At 40.7% G+C, this 13184-nt stretch overlaps 2 protein-coding genes across 2 annotated transcripts in view; both read left to right on the top strand.

Annotated features, from left to right (window-relative positions):
* pde8a (phosphodiesterase 8A) overlaps positions 1–7565 on the top strand; it is a 44430-nt gene extending 36865 nt beyond the window's left edge. The window contains exons 15-22 of the mRNA XM_084541247.1: positions 257–305; positions 485–620; positions 695–893; positions 2284–2501; positions 3157–3289; positions 4004–4168; positions 4260–4389; positions 4754–7565. Of these exons, the coding sequence (XP_084397373.1) occupies positions 257–305; positions 485–620; positions 695–893; positions 2284–2501; positions 3157–3289; positions 4004–4168; positions 4260–4389; positions 4754–4860 (1137 nt within the window). The 3' untranslated portion in view covers positions 4861–7565. The remainder of the gene's footprint in view (positions 1–256; positions 306–484; positions 621–694; positions 894–2283; positions 2502–3156; positions 3290–4003; positions 4169–4259; positions 4390–4753) is intronic.
* An 842-nt stretch (positions 7566–8407) lies between these two features.
* The window catches only part of LOC311486121 (KH homology domain-containing protein 4-like), a 6271-nt gene continuing 1494 nt past the window's right edge, over positions 8408–13184 (top strand). The window contains exons 1-12 of the mRNA XM_084541883.1: positions 8408–8659; positions 9579–9852; positions 9950–10069; positions 10194–10270; positions 10469–10521; positions 10641–10846; positions 11297–11505; positions 11707–11767; positions 12035–12092; positions 12316–12551; positions 12898–13002; positions 13131–13181. Of these exons, the coding sequence (XP_084398009.1) occupies positions 8631–8659; positions 9579–9852; positions 9950–10069; positions 10194–10270; positions 10469–10521; positions 10641–10846; positions 11297–11505; positions 11707–11767; positions 12035–12092; positions 12316–12551; positions 12898–13002; positions 13131–13181 (1479 nt within the window). The 5' untranslated portion in view covers positions 8408–8630. The remainder of the gene's footprint in view (positions 8660–9578; positions 9853–9949; positions 10070–10193; positions 10271–10468; positions 10522–10640; positions 10847–11296; positions 11506–11706; positions 11768–12034; positions 12093–12315; positions 12552–12897; positions 13003–13130; positions 13182–13184) is intronic.

Here is a 13184-nt window from a genome sequence, read left to right as displayed (position 1 = left end):
CCTCCGCTTCACATTAGATCTGATTTTCGAGTAAATGCCTCCTAAATCCAAAGTTTCCAAACAATTTCTCCGTCCAATTTATTTTGAGGCGATCGCCGTGCTCCAGACACCGACTTGAACTCCGTGTGGGACTGAAAATGATGAATGCTGGATTTATTAATTGTGTTTATACAGTCAGTTTCTTGTACTTCCTCTACATTTCCTCAGTCCCTGAAACTTTCTTTCTTTTTCTTTTTTTTTTTTTTATTGTTCACAGGATGGTTTACGCAGATTGTCAGGAAATGAATACATCTTCTCCACAAAACGTGAGTTTATATAAAGCACACAGCAGGCTTTGACATGAAGGGTCACGTTGCACCTTTTTAGTTTTACGGTTTCCAGATTCGTCCTTATTAAACACAAGCATCATTTCTTTCTTCCCGTGGTTCAGCCAGAGGTCTGAATTCCTTCTCTCTTTCTTTTTCTTTTTTTTTTTTGCTCACAGAGCCCCACCATCTCCCCAGTCACCTGACAACTCCTCTGTCGTTAAATGACATCCCCCCTCGTATCGCCCAGACCATGGAGAACGAGGACTCTTGGGACTTTGACATCTTCAACTTGGAGGCTGCAACCCTGAAACGGTAAGACAACAACACATTTAGGGGACATTTAGGGGAGAGCTTGTATTAAACTGTCATGCTGAATCCTCCTGCAGGCCTTTGACCTACTTGGGTCTGAAGATCTTCTCCCGCTTTGGGGTCTGCGAGTTCCTAAACTGCCCTGAAGCCACTCTGCGCTCCTGGCTACAAGTGATTGAAGCTAACTACCACTCCAGTAACTCCTACCACAACTCTAGCCATGCGGCGGATGTGTTGCACGCGACGGCGTATTTCCTCTGCAAGGAGAGGGTTAAGGTAAATCAGCGACTGAAACGAGTGTGTCTGAAATGCATGAACTTTCTGCACATGTTTGATTTATGGAAGAATTAAAAAAAAATGACTACAGAAACTTCATGTGAAATTTCAGGTGGATATTTAAATGTTCTTGAAGTTCAGCATTCTTACTTCAAGCTTAACATGTGTTAGGGGCTGCCATCCGAGCCCCTGCAATATCTAGACGCTGCATGTTTTCAGCTCTCTTGCACGGCTCTCTTGGTTGTCAAGTGCTCCGTCTGTGCCGACTCTATCTTAGAAAGACAGTGTTTTGCCCAAGTGTGTCAGTGGCTCAGTAACCGGTGAGGACACTGCGCTGGTTAAGCTGATTACCAAACCATCTATTTCTGATCTCGGTGGAGTGATCTTTCATTGGCTTAGCTGGTGAACTGGGAGGTTACATCACCGAAAGATTAAGGAATCCCTGGAACTTTGCACACAGGTTAGCACGTCTGTTATGTTGCAAATCAATTAGAAAATGAGGGATTTTTTTTTGATATTTAAAAATCCTGTGACACAAGCGACCCTGCAAGCAATGGCCTCTAGTGTTTGAGTGGAGCTTTTTTTTCCCTATGTGCTCAGTTGCATATGTTAATAAGAATCAAGAATCCTTTCTTGTCATTATGTGAGAACATAACGAAATTTTGTGCGGTAGCTCCTGGCTTAAATAGTGCAATATAAAAAGACAATGGAATAGGCAAAACATTTTTAACAATAAGAATAAAATAAGATAAAAAGTAAAAATATGGCTGTACAAATATATACATAGGAATGAATAGTTAGCAGCAATCCTTGTAAACACACAGTGCATGTGATTGTAAAGTAAAGTGTCCATGCCGGGGGGTGGGTGGGGTCAGGGGGGAGGGTTGAGTGTGTGTGTGTGTGTGCAGGAAGGAGGGGGGGTCGATTGACTTCACAGCTCTGGGGAAGAAGCTGTCTCTCAGTCTGTTGGTTGTGGTTTTGATGTTTCTTTACCTTTTCCGTGAAGGAAGAGGTACAAACAGTCCATGGCCCAGGTGTGTGGGGTCTGTTGCGAGAACGAGTTTTAAAACAAAATCTAAATTAGAATAAATTCAACAACATTAAGGAGTGTCAGTACACCTGGGTGACATTAGTCAGTTACATGTTTTTGGTTCCACAGGAAAGTTAAATTGATGAATATTAAATGTTATTATCATATTTATAAATCACCACTGTTCTCCACGGTGTAGTGGTACTTCTTGATTCAGCCTACAGACAAATTTGGACGCTCTTCACCAGACAATATCAAGACTAGGGTTGTAATACACCATGCTTTTACTTTAATGACAAACAGTTTGTTCAGTTGGATATTTATACCGTTATTTATTTTTTTTTGGTTGTGTCGCTACAGCAAAGTTTGGATCCCATTGACGAGGTTGCTGCCCTGATTGCTGCTACCGTGCACGACGTGGACCACCCGGGCCGCACCAACAGCTTCCTGTGCAACGCGGGGAGCGAGTTAGCCATCCTCTACAACGACACGGCCGTGCTGGAGAGTCACCACGCCGCGCTGGCCTTCCAAATCACCACGAGAGACGACAAGTGCAACATCTTTAAAAACATAGAAAGGTGGGAGATTCGTTTAACCGTTCTCCTGTGCTAAAATGCTTTAAATACTATAAATATATCTGTGCCTCCGAAAGAGCTAAAAAAAAAAAAAAAATGTTCTTATGACTTTCTATTTTTGGCTGCAGGGTTCCTTTAATTTATTTCTAATTAAATGAAAGTCATTAGATGACTTTTGTGTAATTCAAATGATTAAACTAGGAACCCAGTGGAATGAAAAAAAATAATAATTGGCTTGTTAGGTCAACAAATGTCTTCTAATATATCAACAAGTGAGATTAAGACAAATCACATTTTTATGTATGAAAATTCTTCGGGAGACAACATGAACTGGAGCATCGCAGCAGATAAGCAAAGTCTGCATACGAGTCGATGAAAGTAATATTGTAATAAAGTGTGTGTGTGTGTGTTGAAAGCATAGAGCATCAGGGTAGTAATGTGATTTGAGTCCCAAAACAGAATAGCTCACATGTACTGGTCCCCTCGGAGGGGGAAGGTGAAACAAAGCATCCATTCATCGCCACTGTCACTGCCTTCGGATGGGGTGGGAGGGGGGGCTGTTCACACGGGTTTCCATGTTATTTACCACACTGTCATCTCACTTTCTCTGTTTTCATCCATCTGATCTCTCTCTCTCTCTCTCCGTCTCCCTCTATAGGAATGAGTATCGAACATTACGACAGGCCATCATTGATATGGTGCTCGCAACTGAGATGACCAAACACTTTGAACACGTCAACAAGTTTGTCAACAGCATCAACAAGCCTCTGGCTGCTCTGGAGGAGAATGGGGTGAGATTAAAAATTTAATTCTGTTTCGTACCCGTGTAGAAACAGTCCTGAATTTGCCTGTGTCTGTGAACAGAGGACACATCGTATGACAAACGTCACTCAGTCGTACTCTTTAGCGCTGTTCAAGCCACAATAGTTTAAGAGCTTTAGGGACGATGGTGCTGGTTCAGGGGGCTTGCAGCCTGTTGTTGCCTGGGCACAGATATCTTTGTGGGGAGAGAATTTTACAACTCGGTACCATCTTTCTCGTCCGTGTGTGGAATGCTTAACGCAGACATTTAAAAGTTGTCTTGCCTTTTAAAGGCAGGAATGGTACCAATAAATGGTTTCAGACCCATATGGGTTTTTGGTGTTATGAAAAAGGACTGGTTCAGTTAATAAAAAGACAATTGTGTCACTTACACGTCATCATTTAATAGTACAGTTAACCTCGAGACTAGATCTATAATGCAAGTAGCCTCATTCTGGCTCAGCACAACAGGCCTTCATTTTTGCTTTACGTACCTTTTAATGAATTAAATTGTTAAACTTTAAGTAGTGAATCATTTGACTTCATGAAACCTGTTGCACTCATTAACATGTAAGTGTTACTCTGACTATATACTCCATAAAGAAAGGGTTTATCAGCTGCTCGAGCCTCACTTTATCGCCCTTATTTTTTATGGACTGTACATACACAACCAGTAATTTTTAGTTTTCTCTCTTTTTTTTTAGGGAAACAATGATGAGGAGTCCGCCAAAAGTATTCTGACTTCCCCCGAGAATCGCATCCTTGTCAAGCGGATGCTGATTAAGTGTGCAGACATCTCCAATCCATGCAGGCCTCAGGAGCTCTGTATAGAATGGGCCGGACGCATCTCAGAGGAGTATTTTGCACAGGTAATTGAAAATTAAAAAAGTAATAATTACACTCGCGTTCGTGGTGTTGTTGTGTTTCATGTATTGATTGTAACTTCCGTCTCTGGTGCAGACGGATGAGGAGAAGAGGCAAGGTCTGCCGGTGGTTATGCCTGTGTTTGACAGAAACACTTGTAGCATCCCAAAGTCCCAGATTTCCTTCATAGACTACTTCATTACGGACATGTTTGACGCATGGGATGGTAAGACTGCACACTAGAGACACGTAGGAAGCAACAATAAACCTGAATACCATTCGCTGCAGAAAATGTGATGTTTAGTAATATTTAGAAACATTAAAACTGTATATATTATTTAATACAGCAAGCTTTAACACACTTCAGGTCAGTTCCTGCGTGCCACAACAATCCCTGGCTTTGTGTTATTTTATAAGGAATGAATAATTTGATACAGGGAGATGTGTAGATACGAGTTTAGTGGTATCACATTAGCATTGGGAATTTGGGTTTTTGGTATCACCAGTTATCTTGTTAAAGTGTGAGAGTCAGCTTTTTCTCAAACGTAAGTAAATAAGATGAAGTCTCAGCTAGTTTGTCTTCTCTCCAGCTTTTGCAGACCTCCCCAATCTTATGCAGCACTTGGACAACAACTTCAAGTACTGGAAAGGCCTGGACGAGAGGAAGCTGCACAGCCTGCGACCACCTCCAGAGTAGGTGCTGCAGCGTTCGGTCCCGGGACTCTGCAGTCTGGGCCAGACCTCCTCTCTCCTGCTGGGGCATCTGTCTCTCTCTCCCTGCCAGTCCAGCCAGCTAAAGGGCCTCCTCGCCCTCACTCTCCTGCTTCTGTAGCACGCCGAGCGTCCACTTGTCCGTCCACCCAGAAACCACAGAAGGACTCCCTGACGGGCAGTTGGAGCAGTAACGTTGTTGGCTTTACAAACCGGTCAGATGAGAACTGCGACAAACTGACACAGACACGCAGCATCCTTATTAACTCCTCATGCCTCTCAGGCATTCACAGTGTAGCTGGTCAAGTGACATGACTGAGAGAGGGTCCTCACAGGTCCTCCTGGCAAAGCATCCGTCCCCTGGTTACCATGTGGGCGCTCCATGTGGTATGAGTAAAAAACTGCTTGTTTACTGAAGGAGTGGATGGAAGTGTGGTCTGCATATGAAGGTGTCTAATCCACATCAGGCCATATTATCACTTTTGACCTCCATCCCTGTGCTCGCGACAAGACGGGAAGACTCCTTCTGTCCCTGGAGGCCACACTATGAAAGAACACTCCACTGCTTTTTTTTTTTTTGTTTTGTTTTTGTTTGTTTGATTGTTTGTTTTTGGGCAATATTTTCATGTGTCCTTCAGAAACACATCCAAGTTGACACGTAGCTGTCACGACAGACATAAGACGGGGATGCTTTCTTTGTGGGTCGGGGAGTGGACCTTCATTTAAGGCCACTGCCGAGAGACAAAAACCTCAACATCATGATCATAGGTATCTAATTACAGATGATTTGGTATGTTAATTGTTTTCTTAAATGTTCCATATTTTCTATATTAAAATTCATCCACGAATTACTAGACAAACAAGAACAATTTGAACTTAAAAAAGCGAGAGCAAAGCCAAAGCTAATGATGACAACTACTACTATAACTCTCAAAAAAAAATCACAATTATTATTCATATGAAGCATTACCATGTTAAACATTTTTATTTTCTTATCAAAAGTACAGTACCAGTTTGAATGAACACTTTTGTATTGCACTGTAAACAATATTAGAAATGTCTACGTCTCAGTGATTTGTCCAGGGATGGGATGTTGCATTGGAGAATAAGCTGTTATCGTTGATCATCAGGAGTTTGTCTGTGTGCGCGAGTGTTTGTGTGTGTGTGTGTGTGTGTGTGTGTGTATGCGTGGGTGTGTTTTGGTTGTTGGCGTGAGTGCGTGGGTGTATTCATTGTTGCAACAATCCCTTACTCTTGGTTTAATGCTGTAAACCGCTTGACATTTGACAACAGCAGAAATATGTGAAAACATTTTGGACTTGAAAATTTTTTCTCCCAGAAATTTTTGTATCTGGTTTATCCTACTGAAAAGACTGCCTTATTTTATACAATATTTATACAGTACATCCCACTGTGCAACTGCAACAGACATCTGGAGTTTTTATTATAAACATAGTCAGAAGGTTATGTTCAAGTAAATCTCAATATTTTTATAGACAATGAATTTTACACTGGATTTGCAGCAAATGAGATCAACCATTATAGCTATCTGAATACCTGTGAATGGGACGGTCACGCAGAGCACGTATACAGAGAACTAAATGGTTAGAGAAGGATGTGGATCGCAGAGTTGTCTATCACTGTCTTCGAGCGGTCTCCTAGAGGCCAGCTTGCATTGATTTATGATCAAACATCTTTCTATTTTGGCCGCTTGTCCAACATCCTTATACACAGACCCAGGGAACAGCTTTTTGTTCAAGGTTGGATTCAGATTAGGATACTAATATATGTTAAAGATTGTTGCTTATTAAGAATATTTCCTCTTTAAACAGTATATAAACACCATAACAGCTAAGCAAATGGTGGTCGATGAGAAGTATTGACCACAATTATCTTTGTTTCTCTCTTATGAAAGAATTGTACACTCAATCAGGGGATTTGTTTGTTCCTTCTGATTCACATTTTGGTCTGAAGGCACGGAAAAAAAATTAGAAACTATTCAATGAAAAATAAAATAATGACGATTATATGTTTGCCGTCTAATTCCTGACACAATTCAATGTCTTCCCTCTTACCCGTTACCTTTCTGTCCTTTTTCATTAATTCTTTATTGGCCTTATAAGGTATTGAATTTTTGCAGTTTGCAGTGAATAGTTTGTCAAGCTCTCTAAATACCTCTTTAGGTTACTTATTTTGCTTCGAGTTATATTCATTTTTAGAGATAAGAAATTACCTAGTTTAAATGAATTTTTTTCTGAGGTTTTTTGAGTGGAGGCAGATGTCACGTCACACATACCGGGAGGATGAGACTCCGGCTTGGACATCAAATACACCTACAGTTAAAGTGCTGAGATTCTTCTTCCAGGTACTTGTACTGCGTTGGGGACAAGCCGTAGGAACAGCTGTACTCTTCCACATCACTGCATTTCTCATATAAAGTATTCAAAACAATTTTTTTTTTTTTCTGAAAGAACATTGTGCAGCGTAAATGGACTGTTGCTATTCCTCATCCTCACAAGTTTTTTGATCCAGCACTCCCAACGGCGAGGTAACATCATTTATCTCTGCCTTTCGAACAGTTACAAAAGACAGTTACATAAATGAGCCACAATTTTGAGCTGGCATATACATAACTTTGGTTAAGCACATGTGTCTGTACCCACACCATTGTTTTCACATAGGTAAAATGCTTAAAGAATGTCTCATTTCTTCATCCAGAAGTTACATACTCTCCAATTCAAGGTTGCTTTGGGCACAAAAACTATTTAGGTTTCCTGGCCTGGTTTAAAAAAATAAATAAATGAAACAACCTAATTGAAGTTAAGAAACAATTGTGGTCACGGTTATAAGAAGACAGTGCTCGATGTTGGTAGGAAGTGGAAAATAAACAATGCTGTACCGTGTCTAAAAGACTGTGTCAACCCATCTATCCACCACAACCTCATCCCTGCAAGGTTTATCATCGCTGCCTGCTGCAGACAACGCGGCAACTTACAACATCTTTCTTGTCTTGGAAGTCAAGAGCCAATAAGTCACACTGCGTGGGGTTTCTTTTTTGTTAGTTTATTCCATTGTTTGCAAAATTCAGAAAAGAACTGCATGAGGGTGAGCTGCCTCAGGGACAGTATTATACATATATTTTTAACTTTAAACGAAACTCCAATTAAGAATTCAGGCACCAAAATGAAGTAATATACAGTTTCTGATATGTAGCTATGCAGTAAATAAACACATAAGCAGAACTATTACAATCCATTCACAATCAGTGGCAACTAATGTTGTAATCTGATAGTATGTTCTGTCTAAATGTGCTAGAAAAATTTGATTTCTAACTACCTTATCAGTACATGGTAAGAGTTTCAACTTTCTAATATCAGAGGACTGATACAGACAAGGTCAGGAATACTGCATCCATGATAATGTGGCTGATGTTGTGTTTTATAAATAACGTTTTGAGCAGAGTACGTTTAATTATTAATATTAAATCAGTTTGTTAATATTAAATCAATATTCCTGTCTCAGGTTTGTGTACATGGATCTAGATGACCTTTAATTTGTTATGATGAACAAGTATACACTGCCAGTTTACGTAACAGTAAAAACAGCTCAGCTTCCGCCTTAGTCAGACTTTGCGACAAGTCGTCAAAAGTAATCGCCCACCGGCGGCAGAGAGAGCGGACCGATGGCTACGGTCGTTTAGCGACAACGATATCAGAAACGGTTTTAATTTCACCGCTGATTTAGTGGAGTTGTGCTATGTCTTCAGGAATGACTGGGCAAACACCGTAAGTGTCCGTTTGTATTGTGAGTTTTATAGAAATTTAATAAGTCGAGCTAACGCCTCACTGCATATTTTCACCGAACAGCAAGCTAGCCAGCTAAGCTAACGCTAACTATGTTGTCGTATGTGTTAGCTCAGTTACCGCTAGTTAGCATACAGGATCCTGGCCTGCTAGTAGCAGTTAGTCTACGGGGGATAATTTTCTGGGCTAAAATGCCATTACAAGTTGTCTGGTCGGAGTTTGTGTTATTATAATACTTAAACACAACATTCCTCTTACATATAAGTGGATATATGGTTGAATAAATCTCTTAATATAGTGTCATAACTTACTGAGTTAGCTAGCTGAATTAGCTAGCTCAGCCTTCGCTTCAGTGTGTTAAATCTAGCTTAGCTGCTGTTAGCTTAGCTGAGAGTTTCGGCTGTATATATATATGTCACAAACAAGCGAATAGTGTTAGTTTAATCAAACCACACTAGAGCCCTTAAAACAACAAAATCCTGTATGTGCCAAGTGTGTGTAGTAATGCTGCATACGCTTAGCTAAGCTATAATAAACATCGATCCTCAAACGTTACCAATGTCGAATTTAATAGTGTTTGGATTTTGAATCCCTCGTGTTGTACGTGTGTCTAGACAAACTGTTCGACCACAGACACATAATGTAGAAGCTTAACTTTCCTTATCCCCTCATAATATTACATGATGTACTGTGAAGAGCACTGATGTGATTGTTGAATCAAACAGTCAAAGATGTTGCCATTTTAGATGTTCTCATTATGTGCTACAACTTAAGTAAACATCTTACATCTTCAAATTAAAAATGAGAACTTTTTTTTTTTTCTTGCTAAACAGCATAGTAAACCAAAACTTCTAAAAGTCTAGTTGAAAGTTATGTTTTGTTGTTGTTTTAATTCTTTCAGGTGCTTAACCAGCCGTTGGGATCAGCCGGCCCAGCCTAAACAGAGTGTGGATGTACGGCAGCAGAGGGGACGTGAAAATGCAGCCCACCCTGTCTCTTTACCAGGAGTCATGGGCACACCTGGTTCAAACAGCACAGCTTCCCATACACCAGAAACGGGAGACAAGCCCGCGCCTCAGGGAGGGGTTGAAATGGCTGCAGCAATGGCCGCTAAGATAAACGCTATGCTAATGGCAAAAGGGAAGCTTTTGACTCCTCCGCCATTACTTGCAAAGGTGAACAATCTCGAAAACCTCTGTCATCTAACTGTTGATGTCTGTTTTTACACTACCTTCAGGACTTAAAATTTTTTCCTTATTATGTTTGTTTTAGACCCCTCAGAGTGCGCCTGTGTCAACTATTGCAGAGGAGATGGTGGTTACAGAGGTTGACATAAATGATGTACCTTTAAATTGTAGGGACCTTCTTACTAAAGGCAAAACACAGGAGGAGGTAAGTGGAAAGTTGCCGCTGACACTATTTTAAGAAAATAGGGAAAAAAGTGCACAAATATAAAAGTCTAAAATAAATATTATTGAAAGCGTCTTTTATCAAATTTTCATTACCATTTTTTCAGATCCGACAGTTTAGTGGAGCTGTTGTCTCAACGAAAGGTCTTTACATGACAGATGCTGACAAGGGAAAAGCAGCAGGGTATGTGTTAACACTTCTAAAAATCTATGTCCTGCAACTGTTGGCATTATAGTGATAACTGTCTTATCAATAAATGTAATCAGTCATCCTAATATGAATTATTAGGCTTTAGAGTGATAATGTGATAAAAGAACTGATGTTTGGAGGAGTTCAGTTGTTCTGTGTTGCCTCTGACATTTCTGGTTTCCTTTCTTTTAGACTAAGACCTTTATATTTACATGTCATGGGGAAAAACCAGGACCAGGTCAATAGTAAGTAGTACTTTGTATCTGCTCCAGGCTTGTCTTTTTCCGATGTCATGCATAAAAGTGTTTGTGACATGGCATTGTATACAGCACACGTCCAAATATTGCTTTATTCTGCAACATAGAGGCTGTGATCAGGATTAAAGAAATCATCTCTGAGGATGTTTTGAGGGCCTCAGCGGCGTCAGGAGGACAACAGGTGCCGGTCATGCCGCCAATCACACTCTATCCTCAACCTCCCCGACCGGTCATTCCCACTCCAGCACCACGGATGCCTAATGCCAATGCAGTGCCAAGCCAGGGACACCGGCCCGCTGCTCCTCATTCAGGGGTAAGCAGACGAGTACCAGTGGTAAAACCTGTGTACGGTTTTCCTGACATTTGAATACCAAAAGTTATCATGTACTGTTCATTTTGATGTTACATAAACTCTTTTCTAAGTGGGACTACCATATCATGACACTCCAAATTCAAAATAAAAACAGGGGTTGTATTAAGATATCTATGTGGACATGGTGGCCTATGTTCAAAATCTATTTCAGTTCTTATTTTGTCTGAGTCTGGTCTTTAAAAGTGGAGGTTAAGAAAGTGAGGCAAATGAAGACTATATTGCCTTCACTGATACCCACCTCCAAAATTAAGTAGCAGAGAGAACATCCCTGGTCTACAGTGAAAAACCTCGGATTACTGCATCTGCTTACAAAAACTCTTCTGCTTCTAGTCAAACTTATTATTGTTTTCAGTGAACAACCTAAAATCTTTTTTCTCTCTATATTTCCAGAGTTTTGTCCACACAAAGATATTTGTGGGTCTGGACCAGGCATTGCCTTCGTTCAACGTCAATGAAAAGGTCGAGGGTCCAGGAGGTTCGTACTTGAGTCACATCCAGACGGAGACGGGAGCTCGAGTCTTCCTCAGGGGAAAAGGTTCTGGCTACATAGAACAGGCGTCAAAACGAGAGTCCTTTGAGCCGCTTTACGTCTACATCAGGTATGTTTGTTCTGAATGAAGGAGAATAGGAAGTGAGGAAGGATGTTCTTTCCTTGATTATAATAAATAAACAAAAATGTATTTATATTTGTGAGGGTTCAGTTTTGGATCATTTGTGTCTGAAACAGCCTTCTATGAGTTTTTACATGTAAATCTCTTTTAGTCTTTTGCTGAGTGTTAATTATCTTCTGTGTGTTGCAGCCACCCAAACGCAGCGGGATTGGAGTCAGCGAAGAAACTCACAGAGAGTCTGCTGGAAACTGTACGTTCATAATATTCTCCCTGTAAATTAAATCAAATAAGTCTTAAGTGTCTAATGGGAGGTATAAGAAGGTGAAACTATTGAAGCGTATGGTTTTCACTGATACCCACCTCCAAAAGTAAAAGTGGTAGTGTGAACCACCTAATCTCCAGAGAAAGGTTTTGAGTGCTCTGAACCTACCCACAAATCTATTTCTCACTGTAAATTGGTGCCAACTTTGTAATTATGTCTAGCTAATTATATTATTTTATTTTATTTTTTAACCAGGTGAGAGCTGAACATGCCAGATTGGTGTCGACGTACACGGCTACAGGCTCAACACAAAGTGAGTATTCTTTTACACTGTTTAACTAAACAAGCAAATTCCAACAGGGTGGCCAAATATCAGGTTCTGGCTGACTGCCTTCTTCTTGTGGTAATTAATCCTCCCCTGACGTCTTTAGTGGCTCAGCAATAGGTTGAAATAGTAGGTCACAGTTGTGAAAACACCCTGTTATAGATCCCTGTGATATATGCTATTAACTCAGCGTTCTATACTTTCATTTCAGCATACGCAGCACATGGATTTCCACCTAATAGCAATTACTCTAGCCAGGGGTCCTGGTATAGCTACCCAGCAAATGGGTATGCTGGCGGCTATTCAGCGTACCCAGGAGCCGGTGGTTATTGGAGTAATGCAAATGGTCCCCCAAGTCATTCTAACATGTCGACAAACCCTCCATCTTCTCAGGCAATGGTTCAGTATCCGGTGTGTCCTAGGAAACCACATCCCTATCTTGTCCAGGTAATTACCAACAATTGAAGCTGCCGCCACTTGATGTTTCTAGTGTTTCATGTTTTAGTTTGTCAGTTTAGACTGTTAAACGCTATTTTTAAATACTTGTTAAATCCACCATACCCTTAAGTTTTATCTTGGTCTGATCAGACACAATAAGCCCCAGCTTACTCAGTTTATGATCTGAAGCAAGAACAGTAGGTCAAATATTCTTTTAAATGCTTGCCGCCAAAGGTTTGGCATAATTTGATCAGTCACTGACTAGATCTAATAATTTTTACTGCAAGCGTGATGAAGCATGAAGCCTTTTTGAGGAGTCAGCATCAGACTATGTCCTGGTTTTTCTCAACTTAAGGATCCAGGCAGCAGTGAGGGCGTGGAGCCTGAAGAATCTTTAAGCACGCCCCTTGACTCAGGAAGTCCTAAACGGCATTTCCTTGAGGGGGCTAAGGACGAACAGGTACATAAATGTACTTTAAATATAAAAGTACAATTCCTAATATACTTGTAGAACAAACCCCGAGGCAGTTCTTGGCTAAAATGTTTTATTTTTCCCTACGTGACAAACTTTTCCTTGTGTCTGTTTAGCCCAATAGCAGCTCTCCAAAGAGTCCTGCTCGCCAGGAGTCCACCGTTCCAGCA

Source organism: Chelon labrosus (genome assembly GCF_963514085.1).
Source record: "Chelon labrosus genome assembly, chromosome: 3".
In the NCBI taxonomy this organism is placed as follows: Eukaryota; Metazoa; Chordata; class Actinopteri; order Mugiliformes; family Mugilidae; genus Chelon; species Chelon labrosus.
Note: the sequence above shows the minus strand (reverse complement) of the source record. Positions and strands in the feature narration are given on the sequence as shown.